The 24,883-nt window shown below is 51.1% G+C and overlaps 1 protein-coding gene across 6 annotated transcripts in view; it reads left to right on the top strand.

Moving 5' to 3' along the window:
* The window catches only part of Rbm10 (RNA binding motif protein 10), a 39,763-nt gene extending 22,826 nt beyond the window's left edge, over positions 1-16,937 (top strand). For 2 of the 6 annotated variants that reach the window (XM_042684446.1, XM_042684441.1), the window contains exons 3-24: positions 317-500; positions 2,260-2,490; positions 4,632-4,701; positions 6,483-6,556; positions 7,959-8,045; positions 10,760-10,820; positions 10,948-11,124; positions 11,524-11,684; positions 11,848-11,945; positions 12,053-12,140; positions 12,879-13,065; positions 13,169-13,308; positions 13,417-13,534; positions 13,623-13,714; positions 13,801-13,965; positions 15,000-15,149; positions 15,245-15,310; positions 15,390-15,578; positions 15,664-15,738; positions 16,231-16,337; positions 16,425-16,554; positions 16,651-16,937. In XM_042684446.1, coding sequence (XP_042540380.1) covers positions 317-500; positions 2,260-2,490; positions 4,632-4,701; positions 6,483-6,556; positions 7,959-8,045; positions 10,760-10,820; positions 10,948-11,124; positions 11,524-11,684; positions 11,848-11,945; positions 12,053-12,140; positions 12,879-13,065; positions 13,169-13,308; positions 13,417-13,534; positions 13,623-13,714; positions 13,801-13,965; positions 15,000-15,149; positions 15,245-15,310; positions 15,390-15,578; positions 15,664-15,738; positions 16,231-16,337; positions 16,425-16,554; positions 16,651-16,776 — 2,776 coding nt within the window. In that variant the 3' untranslated portion in view covers positions 16,777-16,937. The remainder of the gene's footprint in view (positions 1-316; positions 501-2,259; positions 2,491-4,631; positions 4,702-6,482; positions 6,557-7,958; positions 8,046-10,759; positions 10,821-10,947; positions 11,125-11,523; positions 11,685-11,847; positions 11,946-12,052; positions 12,141-12,878; positions 13,066-13,168; positions 13,309-13,416; positions 13,535-13,622; positions 13,715-13,800; positions 13,966-14,999; positions 15,150-15,244; positions 15,311-15,389; positions 15,579-15,663; positions 15,739-16,230; positions 16,338-16,424; positions 16,555-16,650) is intronic. The other 4 variants (XM_042684442.1, XM_042684443.1, XM_042684445.1 and 1 more) reach the window with 4 other exon arrangements.
* The last annotated feature ends 7,946 nt before the right edge of the window (positions 16,938-24,883 follow it).

Raw genomic sequence — 24,883 nt, 5'->3', positions numbered from 1 at the left:
TTGGGTTGATTGGCTTTGCCTTAGCCAACCCTCACACTTGGGATTTGGGATACTAAGAAGGATACCAGTAGGAGGCCATGCTTGATGTGTGGTGGATCAAAGAGATGGGGGGGGGGGTATGTGGAAAGGGGATGATTGGCTTTGAGATCAATGGAACAGTCAGCCCATGCTGTGTGATATGGTTTTCAGGGTCCCTGCCGAGGAGTGGGACTATGGAACCAGAGCATGGGGTATGGGGTGGGGAAAGGTGAGACAACCCATGCCTCTTGCAATTTTCAAGAAAGTACAGCCTTGAATCCTATTATTCTTTCCTTAGGGGTGGCCGTGGTGACAGGACTGGCCGTTATGGAGCCACTGATCGATCTCAGGATGATGGAGGAGAAAACCGCAGCCGAGACCATGACTACCGGGACATGGACTACCGTTCATACCCCCGAGAATACGGCAGCCAGGAGAGCAAACACGACTATGATGACTCGTCAGAGGAGCAGAGTGCAGAGGTGAGGGCAGAGCCAAGCCTGGGGGCAGTGTTCCTGAAGGGCCTGTATATCTCACTGCAACACCAGGTGCAGACAGTGAGTGCCCATCCTGTTCCTGTGCCTTTGCCTGCTCAGTGGCTTTGCCTCACCTGGATGGTTCTGTCCCCTCCCCCTTTCTCTGAGGGCTCCTCTCCAGAGTCGGGTCTCCTGGTTTCCACACGCTTGCCTCTGTATTTCTGAGGGCTCCTGGCCAACACTTCTTTCCCTTCTTCCCTGTTCAGTTTTGGCCTATAGTTCACTGCAAGCCCTATACTGCCTACTCCCCACCAATTTAAGGAACTCAGGCGAAGAGAATCTATTCTGTGTGATCCGACGTATGGGGCTGGGAGGACAACCGGGAGACTGGGTATCACTAAGCTAAACAGCTGTGGGAGGCTAGTCATGGGCATTCCTAGTATTGGCAGAGCCCCCTTAGGTAGACAGGAAGGAAAAGATCTGTGGGAGATCCACAGTCCCTATGGGGTAGCTAGCTAGCCTGAGGTATGAAGCATAATGCTTAGCATCAGGGAGCCCACATCTAAGGGGAAGATGTAGCCTTGCCTGAGGGGGACCCCATTTTCAGGCACAGTCAGGGTCCTCTTCAAGCCAGGCAAGCAGCTCTCCTGCTTACAAGGGTACAAAAAGTACTCTTTGTGCTGGTATTGTGTCTTGAACTCAGGGCATCTTGCTCTCCGCTCAGCTCTTCTGCTCAAGTTTGGTATTCTACCACTTGAACCATACCTCTACTTCTGGCATTTTGCTGATGTATTGGAAATTTGTTTGCCTGGGCTGGCTAGAACCTCAATCCTCAAATGTAAGCTTTCTGAGTAGCTAGGATTACACGGGTAAGCCACCAGAGCCCAGCTTCGAATAGGTCCTCTTTTACAAGTCCAGCCCTCTGGGGAGCAGGTTAAGGTACCCTCAGTTTTCCGGAGAGCAGACTGTGGTGAACTACCAACTTTGGTTGGGAGCCAGGAGCTACAGGCATCCATGTTTCTGTGGTGGTGGCTGTTGAGCTATCTCTGGTCACCCAGTGGGCTCTGAGAAGGACCTCTGGCATGTGTGGGAGAGGAGTACCTAGCTATCTGGCTCCAGTCCTACTACATATAGGTGGAAGGGCTTCAGCCCAGGCCTAGCCTGCTTAGTCTTAGCATAGGTATATAAGGCAGCAGCCACAGCCTGTTTTGAAGGAAACTGGTAGTGACAGTGGCCCCCGGCTAGAGCTGAGGAACAGGAACAAATGGGGAGCACCATGGCTGGACCTCCTGACACCTCTGGGCCCATACCTATGCTTCCACTTTGGTTGCAGGGCCCAAACCATGCCATGCAAAAAACCATAGGTAGTCCTCAGTGGCACAGGGAACAATTGTACACATACCAGCTGAGCAGGCAAGGGAGGAAGAGGAGACATGTCGAGAACAGAGTCCAGTCCTGACCTCAAGCCACTTGTCCCAAAGAGATTTATGCTGTGTTGTCACCTGCCTTTGGGAATTCCTCCTCCACGTCCATAGCACATACCTTGAAAGCAGCCTCCCTCCCCCAAAACATCCCATGGAGTATTTCCGACCCTGCAAAGGGTTGCAGTTCAAGGCCTACCCACCCTGCCTACCTGAGGCTTTAGCCGGAGCCCGCCCACCCCTGGCTTTCAGAGCCTGCCTGCCTCAGAGAGCCAGCGGCCAGGCTCTAGGCCTGTCCAGACTGACTGCCCGTCTGGTGTCTCCCATCTCATTCTGTCGGCCAGGATTCCTACGAGGCCTCCCCGGGCTCCGAGACTCAGCGTAGGCGGCGGAGGCGGCACAGGCACAGCCCCACGGGCCCGCCGGGCTTCCCCCGAGACGGCGACTATCGGGACCAGGACTATCGGACCGAGCAAGGGGAGGAGGAGGAGGAGGATGAGGAGGAGGAGGAGGAGGAGAAGGCCAGTAACATCGTCATGCTGAGGATGCTGCCACAGGCAGCCACTGAGGATGACGTACGTGTCCCCCATGGCTCTGGGCAAGCAGCAGTGCAAGGAGGCCAGGCTGGGTCTCCTCCAGGGCCCTTAACTCTCCCCACCCCTCCCTCGTTCCCCCAACCTTAGCACCTTCCTTCCCTTCTCCCCACCAGCTCCTGTCACTCAGTTCTGTCCATCCTCTGTGCAGGCTTCCATCAGCTCTGGGTCTGGAAAGGAAGTATATCAGATAGAGGCCAGCTTGGCCCATGTGGCAACAGCTGCAGGGTGGCTGGCAGCTGCCAAAGAGAAAAGATCTTCCCTCCTGCACATTCCATTGAATTCCATTCTTCTGCATGTGTGGATCAAGGGCCAAGTCCTTAGCAGGCCCAGTACTGGCAATTTTGAGTGGCAGAGGGCCATGGTGGGGGTGGTGGGATGAGGGGAGCAAGGACTCAGGGGCCCATGGTATTTTCTGGAATTCCTGTCTCTTCCCACCCCCCTCTTTTGTCAGAAGTATGGACTCTTTTTTTTTTTTTTTTGCCAGTCCTGGGGCTTGAACTCTGGGCCTGGACACTCACCCTGAGTTTCTTTTGTCAAGGCTAGCACTCTACCACTTGAGCCACAGCACCACCTCTGGCTTTTTCTCTTTATGTGGTACTGAGGAATTGTACCCAGGGCTTCATGAATGCTAGGCAAGCACTCTACCACTAAGCTATAATCCTAGCCCATAAGTATGGACTCTTTTCATTGGCCAGACCACAACACCTTGAGTGGCTACTTAACCATTGTCCCACCCTGTTTGCCTTTATGACATTCTTTCCCTTCCATCTTCCCTTTTCTCCTATTTGCTCTCATATGAGCGTGTCATAATAAGCCACTTTAAGTTCCTGAGAGGACTACCAGGTTACCTCCTGCCTAGTAGCCTTCTTCTTGATGCCTTCCACTTCTGCGAGTTCTCCGAGCAGTGTTCCTCTGTCATCTGCAGGCTGTCCAATCTGTGACAGTAACAAGCCCACCTTGTTATGTGGGGGCCTTGTGAAGTCTGGCTCTCCTGCCCTGTTAAGGGTCAACCGTCGCTGGAGGATTTATGGCAGGGTGAGCCACATGCCAGGTCTGATTGAATCCTCACTGAGGCCTTGCCGAGAAGGTATTCTTTGTAGTCACTGCCACCAATCCCAAGCAGTGAAATGACTTGGCCCATGTCACACAGACAGCAGGTAGCAAAGAGGAGTTGAGGTCTGAATCTGGGCAGCTGGACCCAAGAGCCCACATTCTTGCCGCTTCCTCAGCTATCCATAAGTGTTTTTAAACTCTGATAAGCTCATCTGTACATCTTTCCTTTTCATCATTGTGTGTGGATATGTGTATAAGGCTAATTTCCTGTCATTGAACTCAATGAGGAAACTGAGGCTCAGAGGCCTAAAGACTCCTCCCCAAGAGCTCTCAGCATAAGTTTTACACACACACATCCTCCATGAGAGGCACCACCAGCCTAGAGATGCTGCCCTCGCCTGGTCCTGAGTTGTCCTGGCCATTTACTCAAGGCTCACTCAGTCATACTTGCCAAATCTCCACCTTTAGTTCCTCTTCTTCTCATGGTGTAGAACGTGTGGCTGGGATTTGCTCGGGCTCTTGTCCTCTCTAGCTTGCTCTTTGTATCATGGGGTCTTTGGATACAAGCCGGGAGAGGGGACAATCCCTTTGCAAAGGGTCAAGTCTCACTCCAGCTTTCCCTGCTTCATAGTTGCCACTGTCTCCTTGTCCTACCTCCACTGCCCACCCTTCTTGACTTGGTAGCTCACTTGTTCTCCTGTTTTCTCTGTGCCCTTTGGGTCATCTCACTGCCATTCTTTACCCTGCACTGTGTCCCTATCTTCATTCGACTCACTTTCTGCAAGTCCAGGGCTGGAGGCCAAGGCTGAGTATTGGTGTGGGGATGAGGCTGTTGTCACTCTGAAAGTTGCAGAGGAGGTGTGTGTGTGTGTGTGTGTGTGTGTGTGTGTGTGTCTCCATGTGCACATTCCTTGGGGATGAGGCTGTTGTCACTCTGAAAGATGATGCAAAGAAGATGGTATAGGTGGGTGTGGCCCATGGTCCCCCAAGGTTCAGAGGCCTCCAGGTGCCTCACCCATCCATCCATCCCCTTTGCTGAGCCCCCTGTACTCTATCTCCCCATACAGATCCGTGGCCAGCTGCAGTCCCACGGTGTACAAGCCCGGGAAGTCCGGCTGATGAGGAACAAATCATCAGGTGAGCTTTCGTTCCCAGTACCCTCTCCACTGGCCAGCCTCAGTCTCCAAATCTGCCTCTATCTCTCCCTCAGCCTCCTTTCCCTGCCTTCCCAACACAGCTGGGAATGGGCAGCTTGAGGGTGCCCTTTTCTCCCCTTCCCCTACTGTCACAGCTCCAATAGCCTCTATGAGGGGTGACAGGGAGGGGAGTGAGCACTCCCTGGGGGCAGGGCCAGGCTTCCTCTTTGGGTCTCAGGATCTGAATAGGTGACCCCCTCCCAGCATATTCCTTTCTCTCTCCTCCTTTTTCTGCCCCTTGCTCTCCACATGTTTTTCTGGCAACAGCCTCTGACCAAAATGTAGTTCTGACATGGACCCACTCCTATGTCCTAAGAGGGAAAGACAGGGGATGGCTCTCATCCAAAGCCTACCCCTTCTTTCCCTACCTCCCCCCTCTTTTCCTCCCTCCCTCCTTCCCTCCTTCCCTTTTGCAGGCTGCTTGGAGCTGGCCTGAGGTTAGAAGGGTGGGGGAGTTGTCTCTGCAGGACCTCTGCCCAGGCTTCCCAAGGCAGGCACAGTGGGGCCTCACTCTGCCTGGGCTTCTCTCTCCATCTCAGTTTCTTTCCTCCCTATACCTCCTCCATCTCTCCTTCCTCCCTCCTTCCTCCCATATATCTCTCTCTGCCTGCCTCTCTCTCACTGTCTGTCCCTCTCCCTCTGATTAGACCACTCTATCCCCTGTATATGCTAACAGCGGATTAGACCACTCTATCCCCTGTATATCCGAACAGCGATTCTTATAGATCAGGCTTTCCCCCAAGACCTGCAACATCCAAAGCCTCCCTCTACTCATCTCTGAAGGGAGATGCTTTCCTGAGCCCTCAGCCCAAACTCCTTTTCCTTTCCTAGTCCTGGCCAAGCCAGAAATCTTTCGGCATATAGTTTGCTCTCGCTGACAGACTATGGGTTACTCCTGCAAGGAGTCATCCCCCAAGTATGGCCTCTTGGTGGCCCTTGACACTTCTCCCGGACACCCACTAGTTCTCACATCTAAGATCCTCCTGCCAATTCTGTCCACCATTCTCCTGTCTAGGAGGACCTGGATGTAGGTGGCTGTATTCTCCCCTCTGTGGCCCTGGAGCAGCTCTCTAGTCAGGCCTACTAGCCGACCCCTGCACTCTGGTTAGATTGAGATTGGGTTGTTCCTTATTTCCTATGCACCAGGGGCCCTATAACAGACCAGCTTAGCCTAGATTCTCTTCTGTTCCTTTGATTAAACAATTGCTCCAGGTATCTTTCTAGGCACTTCTGACCTTGAGCTGCACCTGCCCTTGAGTTATTTGTGGCTAGTGTGGAGTCAGAAGCCTGCCTTTACCCCCTCCTCTGGAGACAGACCTCCTTACATCCTTTTTCTCCTAGCTACTTCTGTCACCCCAGGCTGTCTAGACAGGACTGCCTGAGCCCCACCTCTGCTCAGTTGGGGTGTGACTCTCCCTCTACTCAGATCTTTCTCCTACTCTGTTTTCCTCCCTCCTGCCTTCCCTTTTTACTGTCCTTCCTGGCCACCTACCTTGTCTACCACACCTCTTCCCTTTCTCCTTTCCCTTTCCCTTCCCCTTCTCCTTCCCCTCCCCCCTCTTTATCTCTCATTGCTTTTTTCTCTCTTCCTTTCTTCCTTTCTCCTCTTCCCCCTTCCCTCTCTGCCCCTGGTCCTCTCCCCTCGGGTCCCGCCCCCGGGAACGCCGCGTGTCCAAAGCTGTTGACTAACCCACTGCGTCTGTATCTGAATGCTGTCTCCAGGTCAGAGCCGGGGCTTCGCCTTCGTCGAGTTTAGTCACTTGCAGGACGCTACACGATGGATGGAAGCCAATCAGGTTGCTTTGCCGCACTTGAACCCCCCCCCAAACAAATACTACTTTATAATCGAGCGCTCCCCATCGCCTGAATCTTATGGACACAGATCCCTTCCCTGTGTCCCACCCCCACTATCCCCTCTTTCCCCCTTCCTCACCCTCACTTCCCATGTGACTCCTCTTCCCATCTCTCGCTACCCAGTGGGCTTTCCATCCAGAGCCAGGCTCAGCACTGGCCCCAACCCCCTTCCTCCTGCCAGGCATTAGTGTGCTGCCCTCCACCTCTCCTAGCTGAGCTTTTCAGAGAAAAGAGCTGCCAGAGTGGGTCATTTGCCTTAGCTTTCCACACCCCAGAGGGCAGGTGAGTCCCAAGGGGACCTCCCTACTCCCTCCAGTCAACCAGAGTCAGAAGGACCACTGGAAATCTCACCACCAAGGAACAGAGCTGTTGGCACACTAACTAGCAAGACTTGTTTTGTCAGCCCTCTCCCTGCGTGTGAATTTGGCCCTTTGAGTTCCATGCAGAGGGACAGCACTGCTCTGTTGGTCAAAAGTTCCAGTCAAGTGTGATAGTTTTATTGATAGCCTGGGCTCACTCTGCTTGCCATCCCTACCCCCACCCCCAGCACTCCATTCATAAGAGGCCCCACCTCTGCCTTCTCAGCCTGGAGCTCTGCTCAATCAGCCACAGAGATTGCCCACTCCCCTAGCCTGGCAACAGAGTCCCAGCCCAGCAGCTTTGGGACCTCCCCAGATGCAAAGATCTGCCTTGGCCATCCAGCTCCAAACTTGATCCCTAGAACATCAGAGGAGAAAGCAGCTGTGGTAAAGAGCAATCCTGGCAGCAGCAGCAGCAGCCCTGGGGCCAGCTCTGCAGAGCAGTAGGCTAGTGCCATGGGCCCTGGGCCCAGCCATCCTTGGGAAGGCGGCCTCATGGCGAGAACTTCCATCTTTAAATATGGCTTTCTTTTTCCCCTTCTCCAGCACTAGCGCACATGCGCACTCTCTCTTTCTTTGCCCTCTCCTCCTTTCCCTCCCCTTCCCATTCCCCCTCATCCCCAAGTATAGCCTATGTAGTGCTGGCCCTGGGTGTGGCCTGCCAGTGTCAGGGCCAAACTGGGGGTTCTCCCTTCTGTCCGGCAGGCATCGGTCAGCCGAGCACTGTGTGCCTGGTGGTGTGTGTTCACGTGTGGGTGCGTGTGCCCGGAAAAGCTGCCTGGAAAAGCAGCAAGCAGCTGTGCCCGAGAGCTGCGGCGCTTTCCCTCCCTCCCTTCCTTCTTCCCTCCGTCCGTTCTCCGACCTCCCTCCGTTCCCTGTCCCTCATCCATCCAGCTGAAGGGCTCGCTCACTCTCTTCTCCTTTGCTGAAACGGTGCATGGGGCACTGCTGCCTGGGCCTCACTGTACTCTGCTTTTTCCTGCAGCACTCCCTCAATATCCTGGGCCAGAAGGTATCCATGCACTACAGCGACCCCAAGCCCAAGATCAATGAAGACTGGCTGTGTAATAAGGTACAGGGAGGTGGTGGGCAGCGAGTGCCTTGGAAAGAGGCAGCTCCACAGGGGTAGTTCACAATCTGGGCCTACCAGTAGGTGTGGTGTTGAGGATGGGCTTTCTAGCACCCAGCCAGCCAGGCTCTGCCCTTACAAATCGTAGCTTTGCCTGGTGACCCAGAAGGCTTGTATGTAGCTTATTAGTGATACTGTAGGCCTAACCTTACATGTGGGACGTTGCCTTAGGAGCCAGGCTGGCTGCAGAATGTGTCAGGTCAGCCTTGATAGTCCAGGTACTTGGCCTATCTCTGCCTCACTGTCCTCCACTCTTTTTATTTAATTTTTTGGTGCCAGTCCTGGGGCTTGAACTCAGGGCCTGGCCACTATCCCTAAGCCTCATTTGTTCAAGGCTAGTGCTCTAACACTTGAGCCACACCTCCACTTTTTGGTAGTGTAGCGAAGATAAGAATCTCACAGACTTTCCTGCCCAGGCTGGCTTTGAATTGTGATCCTTAGATCTCAGCCTCCTGAGTAGCTAGGATTATAGTCGTGAGCCACCACCAGTACCACCCAGCTTGTCCTCTACTCTCTCTTTTTTTGCCAGTCCTGGGGCTTGAATTCAGGGCCTGAGCCTCTCTGTGCTTACGGCTAGCACTCTACTACTTGAGCCACAGCACTACTTCTGGCTTTTTCTGTTTATGTGGTACCGAGAAATCGAACCCAGGGCTTCATACATGCTAGACAAACACTCTACCTCTAAGCCACATTCCCAGCCTGTCCTCCACTCTTTCAAGATGAGAGATGGGAAGGTAATGCTTCAAATGATCCCTGGCCCACACTCTACACAGTAAAGCCACTGAACAGAAGCACAAAATGTTCCGAGGGCTCAGGGGACTCAACCTTGAAGGCCATCCTGATACAGCCACGTCTCACCTGGGCCTGGAGGGTACATTGTGTGGGTTTTTTTGGTTGCCTTCATATTTCCTAAGAGGAAGATGAGGCTCAGAGAGGTGGAACCATAGATAAGCCTTTAGCTAACACTTTCTCCTGATCACAGGGAACAAGAGTTTCTGAGGTAGCCTCGGGCCTTCCCCAGGAGCCACAGTCCTACCTCCCACTACCATCTGTCTATCCTAAAGCCTAAGGAGACAGAGAGCTAGGGGAGGACTCTGCCTGCTCTCTGAGAAGCACTTTGCCTAGTCAAGGGAAGGCGGGTGCCTGGCATATCTGGAGAAAGAGGGACAAAGTGACAGTTCCACACTATCCCTCTTATTTTTCAGGTTTTCCTTGAAACCAGCCTTCTCTTCTCCTCCTCCCTTCCCCTCCTTTATGCACCATGTTGCTCTTGGTAACCAGATCCTGTCTAAGAAATGTCACCTTCCAGGCTGGGAAGGTGGCTCAGTGGTAGAGTGCTTGCCTTGCATGCATGAGGCCCTGAGTTCGATTCCTCAGCACCACATATGCAAAAAGAAAAAAAGCCGGAAGTGGTGCTGTGGCTCAAGTGGTAGAGCACTAGCCTTGAGCTGAAGAGCTGAGGGACAGCGCCCAGGCCCAGAGTTCAGGCCCCATGACCGGACCCAAAAAAAAAAAAAAAAAAGAAATGTCACCTTCCATCCCTTGCCTTTACTGCTACTCATGTCCATCCTTACCCTTTACCACCCTGACATCACAGAGCATGCCCTCTTATATTCTGGCCACTCTTCTGCCCTTACCTGTGTGTGACATTGCAGCTGTAGCCTTTCTTGAACAGTGCCCCTCCCTCTCTGCTTAAACCCCTAACAACTGTAAGCTTCCACATGCGTTCTTCCCTTACCTAGCATCATCTTTTCATCCCAGCCATCATCACTTCTGCCTCTCTGCTTGCCCCCTACACACATACACATACAGAAAATCTCTTCTTGGGGCTGGGAAGGTGGCTCAGTGGTAGAGCGCTTGCCTTGCATGCATGAGGCCCTGGGTTCGATTCCTCAGTACCACATAAGCAGAAAAAGCTGGAAGTGGTGCTGTGGCTCAAGTGGTAGCAAGCACCATGACTGGCAAAAAAAAAAAAGAAAAAAGAAAGAAAATCTCTTCTTCCTTCCACTAGGGTTTCTTCCCAACCAACATTAAACTTCTGGGTTTCCCAAGTCAGATTTCTTTGTTTCTAGGCAGACTAGCACAGTGAACTGAACTTCCCTTGGCCCATTCCCCACTCTCGTACCCCTATCAAGACACAGTCCCAGCAGACTAATCTGTTGTTTACACTGCATCTAACTTAGGTCCCCAGGGCAAAAGCCACATATAGCCATGTGGGCTTCCTGGGCCTGGCACAGAAACACTGCTTTAGTACCTAACTAGAACAGGGATAAAACATGGTAGAAGCAGGGTGAGTTCTCTAGAAGCTGAGAATTTTTTCTGAAAAATAGGATTCAAGTTAATCCTAAAGATAAAGGAGTGGGCATGCAAAAGGTTTCTGGCTTCTAGGAGGGAACATGGAGAATCAAGTCTTGGGAAAAAGAACCTACTAGAGAACTTGAAGGGAAAAATACTGAGAGTTGGTAGCACCTTGGAGGCAGAAAGGAGGCAGCTGCTGTTGATTTCCCAAGCTAAGTGAGGCAAGACTGAGAAGTGACAGAGTTCCAGAAGGCCATTTGTCCATCCCATGGGGTTTACCAGGGAACTTGTAGGTCCAGGTTTAGAGGGTGCCTTGGAGAGGCCTGACCTCCTCTTACCACTTGGCCTATGTCTCACAGTGTGGCGTCCAGAATTTCAAACGCCGAGAAAAATGCTTCAAATGCGGTGTGCCCAAGTCAGGTGAGACACCATCATCCCCCCTCCCTAAAGCCCTCAGGACATGGAGGTGGGGAGAAGGGTGAGGGGCCACTGCTCGGGGGTTGGTAAAGGACAATGACACCAGCCTGTCTCCCACTGTCTGGAACAGAGGCAGAGCAGAAGTTGCCCCTTGGCACCAGGTTGGATCAGCAGGCGCTGCCACTGGGTGGACGGGAGCTGAGCCAGGGCCTGCTCCCGCTGCCACAACCCTACCAGGCTCAGGGAGTGCTGGCCTCCCAGGCTCTCTCACAGGGCTCAGAGCCAAGCTCGGAGAACGCCAACGACAGTGAGTCAGTTGTTCCTTTCTTCTTCCTCCATGCCCTGAGTTGTCTGGGCTGAGCTTCCTAAGGCTAAAGAAATTGTCATGTGCAGGACCTGGTCCTCATGTCCTTAAGGGAGTATCTGTCTGGTATGGGGGGGCGGGTGGGGAGAGACATATGATAATAGGGAGAACAAGGGGAGCAATGGTCCCTCTAACCCTACTTTTAGGGTATAGTAGCAAGGTTCTCCGCAGGTGAGTTGATACCTGTACTGTCAAGCAGAGTGCATCTAGGAAGAAGAGATAGAGAGGAAGCAAGCAGGCATATGGGAATGGAGGCCAGAGGACAAGGAGCAGTGGGGAGTCACCAGGTGAGGGGGGGAGACATTCATGGAGCAGACTAAAACACCACGCCCCTTCCTACAGCCATCATTTTGCGCAACCTGAACCCACACAGCACTATGGACTCCATCTTGGGGGCCCTAGCACCCTATGCAGTGCTGTCCTCCTCCAATGTGCGTGTCATCAAGGACAAGCAGACCCAACTGAATCGAGGCTTCGCCTTCATCCAGCTCTCCACCATCGTGGTGAGGGCGGCACAGGGGGGGGCCGGGCAGCCAGTGTCCCGGCCCCCTGGGTAGGGAGGAGGGACCCTTCCCCCACCGCGGCCCCAAGCCTGGAAATGGGGCAATAGAGCCGGGGGCCTCCCCGGGCCTGACCTTTGTGTCCTTGCCATCCCTCCACCCACAGGAAGCAGCCCAGCTGCTGCAGATTTTGCAGGCCCTGCACCCACCTCTCACCATCGATGGCAAGACCATCAACGTCGAGTTTGCCAAGGGTTCTAAGAGGTCAGGGCTCCCCCCTCCCCCATGTCCCCTTCCAGCTTATCTTCCTCCCACCCTACCCACAGTGCAAGGCCTCCTATTTCATTCCCAGTCTCTCTCCTCCTCCCCAGGGACATGGCCTCCAATGAAGGCAGTCGTATCAACGCTGCCTCCGTGGCCAGCACTGCCATTGCTGCAGCCCAGTGGGCCATCTCACAGGTACTGACTCCTCTGCCTCCCAGCACCCTGACACTTGGCTTACTATCGGGATGCTGATCTCTGTCTCAATGGGCCCTTTCAGCTTGCTTCTGCCTCTAGACACCCTAGTCCATTGCCGTTCTGTCTTCTCTAGCTCCCTTCCCTGGTGCCTCTTGGGCTTTTATGAACAACTCTCAAGTCTGGTGCTTTGTTCTGTTGAGCCCCAAGTTGGTGTAGTGTTTTACATATCCTTCATGTACATATATGTGTGTGTATATATATGTGCACATGTTTATAGATATATATATACATTATATGTGTATATATATATGTGTGTGTATATATATATATATATATATATATATATATATATACACACACCCATATATACAAATATACGGATATATCTGTATATATGTTCCAGAACAAAAAGGAATTATAAGTGGTTGAAAGAACATTGGGAAAATGGAATAAAGAAGTAGGTGGGGGGGCGGCCTTGATCTGAAGCCCAGAAAGTGTTCCACACACACTGGTGTTACCCCTGGAACTTGTGGAGCCATGTCCTCTCTCCAGTCTTCCTCCACTGCCCTTAGCTCTTGTCACCAGGCTGCGCTCACATCTCACTTGTCTTACACAGCTGCATGCTATTCTATCGCGCAAAAACACTAGCCCCACTTGTAGGGCAGATGCTTCTAGCAGATCCTTCCTCCCCCTCATGCTCGTGCCAGTTCTAATGAGTCCCTCCCACCTGCTTCCCAGGCTTCCCAGGGTGGGGAGGGTGGCTGGGCCACCACCGAGGAGCCGCCCGTCGACTACAGCTACTACCAACAGGATGAGGGCTATGGAGGCAGCCAGGGCACAGACTCCTCCCTGTATGCCCATGGTTACCTCAAGGGCACCAAGGGCCCTGGCATGACTGGAAGCAAAGGGGACTCAGCTGGAACAGGTGAGCACCCCCAAATCTCCCTGAGCCCATTGGTGGGGTTTCCATGCACAAGGTCCCATGCTCTTCCATTCATAACCATCTTCTCCCTCTCCATGCTTCCTAGGTCCTGAAGCTTCCCTAGAGGCTGGGGCAGACTCTGTGTCACTGCAGGCTTTCTCTCGTGGCCAGCCTGGTGCTGCCCCTGGCCTCTACCAACAATCAGCTGAGGCAGGCAGCAGCCAGGGTACTGCTGCCAACAGTCAGGTAAGGGCTCCCCAAGGGTATGCTGGGGAGGCAGGTGGGCGTCCTGGGTGGGCTGCAGTGGCATTGTTGGATACTGAGCCTTGTTCCCCTGTCTGGCCCCATAACCAGTCATACACCATCATATCACCTGCCGTGCTCAAATCAGAGCTCCAAAGTCCTACCCATCCTAGCTCTGCTCTGCCACCAGCCACCAGCCCAAATGCCCCAGATTCTTACAGCCAGTACCGTGAGTAGCTATGGCCCATGGTTGGGTGGAGACTTCTTAACAAGACAGGGAGGAGGAGTGTGACCTACCTTGCCTCTCCTTCCTGCAGCTGTTCCTGACGTCTCTACCTACCAGTATGATGAGACATCTGGTTACTACTATGACCCCCAGACTGGCCTCTACTATGACCCCAACTCTCAGGTGATGGGGCAACTCAAGGCAAGCGGGGGTGGGGTCCTCCCCTTAATATGTCTTCCCTCATGGTCCGTCTTCACACCTTCCCTTAGTATTACTATAATGCGCAAAGCCAGCAGTACCTGTACTGGGATGGGGAACGAAGGACCTACATTCCTGCCCTGGAGCAGTCAGCCGATGGTCATAAAGAGACAGGGGCACCATCGAAGGAGGGCAAAGAGAAGAAAGAAAAGCACAAGACCAAGACAGCCCAACAGGTGAATCCCTAAGCCTGTGTTACATCAGCCTTTGCCATCTCTTGCTCAGGGAGGTTGGATGGTTGGAGGGGCATGGACAGTACCAGCAACTGCTGAAGGCAGACAAGGTTCTTGAGTTGTGGCAAGCTCCTTGGTGCACAGCTGGACTGCCCACCTCTGTAAGGAAGCATATGCCAGCTGAGTGAGTGAGCCCTGTTTGCTCCATGAGAGTGCTCACAGTACTGGTGATTACATAACCCCAGAGGAATTTGTAAATTTGTACAGACCTACAGAAGGTGGGCAGGAAAAGAGCCAGGGCAGTGTTCTGTAGTGGGTAGTGGCAGGGACCTTGAGTCTCTCACTGGAGAAAGAGTATAACAGTTTTGGATGCTGCATTTAGAAGCAAGTGCTGTGTTCCCTTAGCAACCTGGAGAATTCTAAAAATGGTAGTGTGCTGATGTAAATTCCAATGACAGATGCGTAAGGGGCTGGGGATGTAACTCAGTAGTAGAGTACTTGTATAACATGGGAAAGGCTCTGGCACCAAAAGAAAAAATTAAAAGAAGATACATAAGTATACAGTCTTGCATCTTCAAAAGATAAAAAGGAAACAATAAATGTAACTGTGAGTGCTTTGCTTGTTAAAATAGGGAAGAAACCAGAGAGAAGGACTTGACAGAAACATGAAGTGGGCCTGGCTGCCTCTGGCCCTCTGCTTGTTGTGCCTCTCTAACAGACTTTTGCCCTTCTGCCCAGAATGCTGCTACCTGGGCCTTGCAAACTCTGAGGCTGGGCGAACTGGGGACTGCTATTGTAATATCTTGAAGGAGGTTGTGTTGGGAGAGCTGGGGAGTTAATAACTTGTAAAAGGATGTTCTGCCAGAAGAGGGCGCCATAGCCCCAGCCCAGAGGCCAGGAGCAGCCCTTTGTTTGCAACCATTCACACTAAAAAAGCATGGCTTTGAGGCTGCTACAAGGGCTATGGATCTTCCCACACAGCTGGTAGCCCCAGCTTGGGGTTTTCCTGGGAGTCTCACCTCCCCTTTCATCCCTAGATTGCCAAGGATATGGAGCGGTGGGCCCGCAGTCTCAACAAGCAAAAAGAAAACTTTAAAAACAGCTTCCAGCCTATTAGCTCCCTGCGAGATGATGAAAGACGAGAGTCAGCCACTGCAGATGCTGGCTATGCCATTCTGGAGAAGAAGGTGTGTTGCAGCTGCTCAGATGCACCCTTCCAACAGTCTTGTTATTCCTCAGGGCCCTGCATGGGAGCCCTAAATCTCTGTGTCTTCTGCCTCAGGGAGCACTAGCTGAGAGACAGCATGCCAGCATGGATCTCCCAAAATTGGCCAGTGATGACCGCCCAGTGAGTTTGAAGCCAAAAGGGGGCAGGGATTTCCAATCTTGCATGGATTGACCATCTGTCTACCCTTCCCCTTCTACAGAGCCCACCTCGAGGGCTAGTGGCAGCCTACAGTGGAGAGAGTGACAGCGAGGAAGAGCAAGAACGTGGAGGTCCTGAGCGGGAGGAAAAGCTTACAGACTGGCAGAAATTGGCCTGTTTGCTTTGCCGGCGCCAGTTCCCTAGCAAGGAGGCGCTCATCCGGCACCAGCAGCTTTCAGGACTCCACAAGGTGACCTCAGGGGATGGTTGATAAGGTATCCTGAGACTGGCCCACCCCAGCCCAGCTGTTTCATTCTACCCTGTCCTCCTTGCAGCAAAACCTTGAGATTCACCGGCGAGCCCACTTGTCAGAAAATGAGCTTGAGGCACTGGAAAAGAATGACATGGAGGTGAGGTGTGACCCATTACCAGGCCTCTCTTCCCTTCTGCCCCTCCCTTCCTGGTCCCCATTCACCCAGGCAGCTGGACTGCAGGTGCCGTAGCCAGGTTCATCTGATTTGACAGCCATCCTGTGAGGCCTCTTCCCTTCCTTTGTTGATTTTTTGGTCAATTGAAGGGCTTGAACTTAGGGCCTGGGTGCTGTCCCTGAGCTCTTTTGCTCAAGATTAGGGCTCTACCACTTTGATCCACAATGCCACATCTGGGTTTCTGGTGATTAACTGGAAATGAGTCTCGTGGACTTTCCTGCCTGGGTTAGCTTTGAATGTGATCCTCAGATCTCAGCTTCTGGAGTAGCTAGGATTACAAGCATCAGCCACCAGTGCCCAGCTGCCTCTTCCCCAATTCTGACCCTTGGGACCCCACCCCACCCTATCCATGCCTGTGTTTGCAGAAACCTCATGTATACACACACACACACACACACACACAAACTTTTGCAGCAAATGAAGTACCGGGACCGTGCAGCAGAACGCAGGGAGAAATATGGCATCCCAGAGCCACCAGAGCCCAAGAGGAGGAAGTACGGTGGCATGGCTGCAGCCTCTGTGTGAGTACCCAGACCAGGACGCCAGATGAGGGGGGGACCTGGGTCTCACAGATATGACCACTTACACTATACACTGTTTCTTTGCAGGGACTTTGAGCAACCCACTCGGGATGGGCTAGGCAGTGACAACATTGGCAGTCGCATGCTCCAAGCCATGGGCTGGAAAGAGGGCAGTGGTCTAGGCCGCAAGAAGCAGGGCATTGTAACGCCCATTGAGGTGAGTCTCCAGGAGCCCATTCCCTGTCCCCAGCACTGCCCCAACTGGCGCCCCTTTCCCCGCCATCCTTAACAGAACCTGACTTCCCTCACACAGGCCCAAACACGGGTTCGGGGCTCCGGCCTGGGTGCTCGGGGCAGTTCCTATGGGGTTACCTCAACGGAATCCTACAAGGAGACACTGCACAAGACAATGGTGACCCGCTTCAATGAGACCCAGTGAGCAACCACAAGAAACTACGGATTGTTGGGTTGGTCTGAGGGAGACTCTTCAATATCCACCAACCCTGATAAGTCAATTTTTGAGTTGGTGACTTTTGTTGGGAAGTTAAATTGGTCTGGATCATGATTTTTGTAATAAAAGCTGAAAAGCCTGTGTCTTAACATCTCTTTCTCATGCCCTAGCATGGTTTGTGACCCACGTAGACATGAGATGCAAACATAGATTGACCTCAGGCTAAGTTGAGTGACAATGGTGGCATTCAGTGTCTGGCGTATTGGTAGTTCCCAGAACATGGGCTTCTGTCCTGCATCCCAACCCACAAAATCTTCATCATTGGCCCCTCTCCCTTGGCAGGGTCCAACAGGCCCTACCATACCAAAAAATTTAGCACCATCAGCTTTGCAGTTCTCTGTGTAAAAGCTAAAACTAGAAAATGCCTATCTCTACCCCCTGCCCTCACTACTCACTCCCTTGCTCCTAGCCAGGGGCAATGCCCTCATGCCTATCTGTGCAGAAAATACGTACCACTTGGTCACTTTGCGGGACTGCAAGTTCCTGGGCTACAGAGCAAGACTCTCAAAAAGGAAACAACAGGTGTTCGGGCCCCAGCCCAAGACCCTCAACATGCTGATGACCCCAGAAAGGTAGAGCTAGAAGAGGCTGGGCCTTCGAGTTTCCAGTCTAGGAATGAGCAATGACTCCATGGATGAACACCATTAAAATTCATCCTGCCCCACTCCCTACCCCCTGTCCTCCATAGCTGTTAACAAGAATGTCATTCCCCTGGTGCAAACTGTGGGTTCTGGGTGTAGAAGAGCATGAAGTTTAGGCTGTTCTCTCCCAGGCCTGGAGAGTTGAACTGAACTGACCCAAGCTCACACATCTGGGTTTAGGAGACAGGAGGCAGGGAAAGAAAATGCTGCTGGAAGAGCATTTGGTGTGAATCTTCCAGGTCAAAGCATCATGTCATCAAACACACACACACACCACATCCGATGTGGGAGGCAGAGCTACAAAGGACATGATATGGTCTGACTTCAAATAAGAGTGAAGAAAGGAGGTCTGAAGATTGAGGTTCAAAGCCAGCCTGGGGCAGCCAGAAGTAGAGTTATGGCTCCAAGTGTTAAGAGTTCCAGCCTCAGCCGGGTGCCAGTGGCTCACCCCTGTAATCCTAGCTACTGGGAAGCTGAGATTTGAAGACTGGTTTGAAGCTAGTCCAGGCAAGAAAGTCCATGAGACTCCTCTCCAATTAACTACTCAAAAAAGATGAATGTGCACCTGTGGCTGAAGTAGTAGAGTAATAGCCTTAAGGAAAAAAAAAAAAAAAAAAGCTCAGGGTGGGGTGCCAGTGGCTCACGCCTGTAATCTGGTTCAAAGCTGGCCTGAGCAGGAAAGTCTGGGAGACTTATCTCCAATAAATAACCAGAAAACCGAAAGGGGCACTGTGGCTCATGTGGTAGAGCGCTAGCCTTGAACTGAAGAGCTCAGGGACAGTGCCCACACCCTGAGTTCAGGCTCTAGGATCAGCACACATAAAAGTTCCAGCTTTGAGTGAAAAAGCTAAGGGACAGTGCCCAGGCCTTGAGTTGAAGCCCCAGTACTGGCACTCAATAAAAAGGAGGCCACTTGGGCTGGGAAGTTGGCTCAGTGGTAGAGCGCATGCCTTGCATGCCAGAGGCCCTGGGTTCGATTCCTCAGCACCACATAAGCAAAAAGAAAAAAGCCGGATGTGGCGCTGTGGCTCAAGTGGTAGAGCGCTAGCCTTGAGCTGAAGAGCTGAGGGACAGTGCCCAGGCCCAGAGTTCAGGCCCCATGAGCGGACCCCAAAAAAAACAAAAAAAGGAGGCCACTTGAACCTGAGTCTCAGAATGGATGTACCTTTTAGCAGGGACAACCCCAACATTCCCTTTCAGTTCCGGAATACAATCAGAAACCCTAATAAGGACCATACACATCTTGGCAATTATAATGCAAAGTGGCCTAGCCACTCTGGAAAGCTAGCTCTCCTATGAAGGAAACTATGCTTTATCTAGGGCCCAAAGGAGTATACATTTTGATTCTATGTGAACATTCAAATCAGGACCGGTGGATGGTGGTAGTTGGCAGAAGAGGGTTGAAGTTGGAAGATGTTACTCGGGGAAGGTAGTAAGATGGCAGTCAGAGAGAGAATCATGAAACTTTTTTTTTTTTTTTGCCGGTTGTGGGGCCTGAACTCTGGGCCTGGACACTGTCCCTCAACTCTTCAGCTCAAGGCTAGCACTCTACCATTTGAGCCACAGCACCACTGCCGGCTTTTTCTACTTATGTGGTACTAAGGAATAGAACCCAGGGCCTCATGCATGCAAGGCAAGCACTCTTACCACTGAGCCACCTTCCCAGCCCCTCATGAAACTTTTGATTAAGGTGCTAGTCGCATGGGTATATAACTGATGGAAATATCCAACAGGATGTATAATAAGACTGCTGAAGCAAACCTGTGGTATCTGTTGGGAGTTGGGTTCCAAGTCCCTTCCCCAGCCCCTGGGTGCTCAAGTCCCTAGTGAATATGAAGCTGGGCACCGATGGCTCATGCCTGCAAACCTAGCTACACAGGAGGCTGAGATCTGAGGATCACAGTTTTTTTGTTTTTTTTTTTGGGGGGGGGTCCATTCGTGGGGCCTGAACTCTGGGCCTGGGCGCTGTCCCTCAGCTCTTCAGCTCAAGGCTAGCGCTCTACCACTTGAGCCACAGCGCCACTTCCAGTTTGTTTTTTCTGCTTATGTGGTGCTGAGGAATCGGACCCAGGGCCTCAGGCATGCAAGGCAAGTGCTCTACCACTGAGCCACCTTCCCAGCCCTGAGGATCACAGTTCTAAGCCAGTGTGTCAGGAAAGTCTGTGAGACTCATCTCCAATTAGCCACCAAAAAATGGACATGGAGCTGTGGCTCAAAGTGGTGAACTGCAAGCCTTGAACAGAAAAGCTCAGGAGCAGCATGCAGGCCCTGAGTTCAAGCCTCACAACTGACAAAAGTGCATAGGAACTATTGCAAAGTTTAAGTCAACCCTAGGTGACATGGTCTACGTGATGCAAGGTGAATGCTACCACCTGTAGATAGGTCAGCTGTATTTAGGGAGTGATGACAGGAAAAGTCTGTGTGTTCAGTACAGATGCAATTTTTCTCCTGAAAATTTTCATCATGGTTGAATCTGTGGATGTGGAACCCATGTATACAGAAGCCTCACTACTTAATTCCAAGGGGGGGGGAAGAGGGAGAATAGTAACTTTACAGGAGAGAGTCCTTGTAGGCAGACACCATCTCAAGGAAGGGACAGAAGTTAGCATCAGTATGGCAGTCACATGCCACCTGAATGTAATTTAAGAAGATAGCATCACGTATATGAGCCTCCTATTCAACCCACAGTACCTTATGCTGAGGGTACCATGATAACAGAAAAAAAAAACATCTGAAGGGGGAGCTACCAACAGCCCCTCAGACAGCGGAGGGACTGGTCCATATTGAAGGAGACAATGCCATCCAAGGGTTCAGATACCGCATCACCTTAGGGTGACCTGCCCTGGCAATCCTAGTTACAGAGAAGTCGGAGATCTGAGGATCATGGTTTAAAGCCAGCCCAGGCAGAAAAATCAGTGTGACTCATCATCAGTTAGTCCCCAGAAAACCAGAAGTAGAGCTGTGGCTCAAGTGGTAGAACACGTGCCTCGGGCAAACAAAAAACCCTAAGAGACAACCCTCACACCCTGAGTTCAAGCTCCAGTATTGGCAAAAAATATCCCAGGCCTCCCTACCATACTTTAAGGTACTAAGTAAAACAAAAAAGCTGGTAGTGGAGCTGTGGTTCAAGAAGTAGAGCACCAGCTTTAAGCAAAAGCGATAGGAGTCAATTCCCAGGGCCTGAATTCAAGCCCCAGGATCGGCAGAAAAGGAAAAGGAAGGAAGAAAGGAAAGAGAAGGCTAGGGCTAATATATAAAGGGTTCAGAAAAACATGAAACTCTATCCTTTTAGGCTTCTGAGGAGCAAGCACTCTCCCTCATTGCTGGAGGCAAAGTAAAGCTAAACTGTTCCTACTTTCCCAGTTGTCTTCCCTTTGTCTACTTTCCCATCTCCACAGGGGTTTTGCTGTCCTGCTGGTTTCTTCCCTCAAGTGAGCCCTTTCCTCTGCTTGTGAAAGTTCAAATCCTAGAAGTGGAAGCCTGGCGCAAGTCATCCTTGAGGGGGAAAAGCCAAGTGAAAGCCTAAGGCCCCGAATTCAAGCCACAGTACCAACACACACACACACACACACACACACACACACACACACACACACACACACACACACACACACACACACACACACACACACACACACACACACACACACAAACTCCTGACCATACCCAGACTGCTCCTCCCCCAGATCTGCTCCAGATGAAATATTTACCATGTTAGTGGATGACAACTTCCCTGGGGTCAGGCATGGCTCCACTTTGCTTTTCGTTTCACAAATCTGATTTCTCAGCGTTTTTACCAGGCTTCAATATCAATCCAGGATTCTCCTCTCCACTTGTACCATGTTAGGCTGATCCTATCATTACTTCCTAGAGTCTTGGGAATTGTCTTCCCATTCATTCCTCTGCTTCCAAATCTCTGGTCAAGCACAGCAGCCAGACTACTACTATTAAAATAATTGTGTTCACCTCCCCCATGGTATAACTCCTGTTTTCACTGTATTTGATATTGGTATAATTTGTGGAGGAGAAGGAAAAAAAAACAAATTGTTTAGGGATACAGGTGGACCCATTGCAACAATGAGATGTATAAGATGCTATGTCAAAAAACGAACTGGACAACTTTGGCGGGGGGGGGGGGGGGGGGGAGGTGGGTTTGAGAGGGCAAGGATGGTAAGGGGAAACAAACAAATGAGGAGGCAGCAATGCTTGCTTGATAAAAAATGTACTCATTACCTTGCTATGTAACTGTAACCCCTCTGTACAGTATTTTCACAATAAAAAAGTATTAATATAAAAAATAAATAATAATTGTGTTGGTGTGTTGGGGGAGGGGGTGGAGATCAGTGGCAGAGCAGCCCAGCAGCATGCACAAGGCCATTGGTGCCATACCCAACACTGACAGGGGGTCAGCACAGGTGGTTCATGCCTATAATCCTAGCTAATCAGGGTGTTGATATCTGAAGATAACAGTTCCAAGTCAGCCTGGGCAGGAAAATCTGCAAAACTCTTATCTATAACCACCAAAAAGCTGGAAATGAAGGTGTGACTCAAGTGGAAGGGTGCCAGTGCCCAGACCCTAAGTACAAGCGCCCTGGTACCAACATACACACACACAGACTTTATATATTATGTGACTCTCCTGCTTAAAATCCTATTCTAGGGGCTGGGAAGGTGGCTCAGTGGTAGAGCACTTGCCTTGCATGCCTGAGGCCCTGGGTTTGATTCCTCAGCACCACATAAGCAGAAAAAACAAACTGGAAGTGGTGCTGTGGCTCAAGTGGTAGAGCGCTAGCCTTGAGCTGAAGAGCTGAGGGACAGCTCCCAGGCCCAGAGTTCAGGCCCCACGACTGGACCCAAAAAAAATAAAAAATAAATAAAACCCTATTCTAGCCAGGCACTGGTGGCTCACACCTATAATCCTAGCTACTTAGGAGACTGAGATCTGAGGATCTCAGTTCAAAGCCAGCCAGGGCAGGAAAGTCCATGCAACTCTTCATCTTCAATAAAAGGACTCAGAAAAGGCCAGAAGTAGTGCTATAACCCAAGTGATAAGAGCACTACACTAGACTTGAGCACAAAGAGGCTCAGTGACAGTGCCCAGGCCCTGAGTTCATGCACCAGAATTGGCAAAGAACAAAAAACAAAAAACCTATTATGGGTTCTGATTTCAGAATAAAAGGCAGGCATAGCCAGGTGATGGTGGCTCATACCTGTAAACTTAGGTACTCAAGAGGTGGAGCTCTGGGGCTGGGAAAGTGGCTCAGTGGTAGAGTGCTCGCTTCGCATGCATGAGGCCCTGGGTTCGATTCCTCAGCACCACATAAGCAGAAAAAGCTGGAAGTGGCGCTATGGCTCAAGTGGTAGAGTGCTAGCCTTGAGCTGAAGAGCCGAGGGACAGCGCCCAGGCCCAGAGCTCAGGCCCCATGACTGACAAAAAATCAAAACAAAACAAAAAAAGAGGTGGAGCTCTGAGGATCATCATTCAAAGCCAGCCTGGGCAGGAAATTCCGTGAGACTCATCTCTAATTAACTACCAGAAATCAGAATTAGCAATGTGGCTCAAAGTGGTAGCATGCTAGCCTTGAGCAAAAGAACTCAGGGACAGTTCTCAGGCTCGAAGTTTAAGTCCTAGCTACTCAGGAGGCTGAGATCTGAGGATTGAGGTTCAAAGCCAGCCAGGCAGGAACGTCCGTGAGCCTCTTATCTCCAATTAACCACCAGAAAACCAGAAGTAGTGCTGTGGCTCAAGTGGTAGAGCACTCTCCTTGAGTTGAAGAACTCAGGGACAGTGCCCAGGCCCAGAGTTCAAGCCTCATGACTGACAAAAAAAAAATTCAGGGGGCTGGGAAGGTGGCTCAGTGGTAGAGCCGCTTGCCTTGCATGCTCTAGGCCCTGGGTTCGATTCCTCAGCACTACATGAGCAAAAAGAAAAAAGCCGGAAGTGGCGCTGTGGCTCAAGTGGTAGAGCGCTAGCCTTGAGCTGAAGAGCTGAGGGACAGCGCCCAGGCCCAGAGTTCAGGCCCCACGACCGGACCCAAAAAAAAAAAAATTCAGGGACTTTCCTGCCTGGGCTGACTTGGTACTATGATCTCCAATCTCAGCCTTTCATGTAGCCAGGATTACAAGCATAAGCAACCAGCATCCAACTAAAGCCTTTAATATATCTATATCTATCTATCTATATCTATATTTATATCTATATCTATCTATATCTACATCTATATTGGTCGTGGGGTCTGAACTCTGGGCCTGGGTGCCTTCCCTGAGTTCCTCAGCTCAAGGCTAGCGCTCTACCACTTGAGCCACAGCACCACTTCTGGCTTTTTCTGCTTATGCGGTGCTGAGGAATCAAACCCAGGGCCTCATGCATGCAAGGCAAGCACTCTACCACTAAGCCACATTCCCAGTGTGATTTTTTTTTAATTAATTAATTCAGCCTTGCTGGAGAAAAAACCCAGATCCTTATATATGTTAACCAAAGCATTTTACCAGTGAGCAAAACTCTATTGCCTAGTATTTTCACTGGATCTTTACTATATTCAGATAAGTTAAGAGACACATGCCAGTGTTAGCAACTACTTAGGAGGTAGAAATCTCAAGGATCCAAGTTGGAACACAGCCCAGGCAAAACGTTTATTGAGACTCTTTCTCAACCAATCAACTTGGGCATGGTAATGTACACTTGTCATCCCAGCTACAAGGGAAAAATAAGTAGGAGAATCACTGTCCAGGTGTGCCCAGGTAAAACACACAGGATCCTACCTGAAAAATAAGCAAAAAGGGCTTGGTGGCATGGATCGAGTGTATGCCATAGTACAAAAAGAAAAAAAAAATCTTCTTGTTTTTAATGTACCATGTGAAGGTATTTCTTTTATCTTTTTTTTTTGCCAGTCCTGGGGCTTGAACTCAAGGTTTGGGCACTGTCTTTAAGCTTCTTTTGCTCATGGCTAGTGCTCTACCACTTGAGCCACAGTACCACTTCCAGCTTTTTCTGCTTACATGATGCTGAGGAATCAAACCCAGAGCCTCATGCATGCGAGACAAGCACTCTACCACTGAGCCACCTTCCCAGCCCTCTTTCATTTTTTTTTTTATCGTGAGAATACCATAAATGGGCAAGGTAAGGAGTACATTTCTTATGAAGTATTGTTGCTCCTCGCTGTTTCCCCTTCCCATCCCTTCCCATACTCCTCCCCTCCCCCCTCCCGATCCTCCCCCAACCCTCCACCAAAGTTGTTAAGTTCGTTTTTCAACATAACGACTTGTACATCTCATTGTTGCAATGGGTCCACCTGTATCTCTAGTTAAACGATTTGGTTTTTTTTTCCCTTCCCCTCCACAAATTATACCAACATCAAATACAGTGAAAGTATGGGTTATATTGTGGGGGAGGG

Source organism: Dipodomys spectabilis, unplaced genomic scaffold, assembly GCF_019054845.1.
Source record: "Dipodomys spectabilis isolate Male_0828 unplaced genomic scaffold, ASM1905484v1 ptg000087l, whole genome shotgun sequence".
NCBI classification, from domain to species: domain Eukaryota; kingdom Metazoa; phylum Chordata; class Mammalia; order Rodentia; family Heteromyidae; genus Dipodomys; species Dipodomys spectabilis.
The sequence above is the reverse complement of the archived record's forward strand: the minus strand, read 5'-3'. Positions and strand labels throughout refer to the sequence as shown.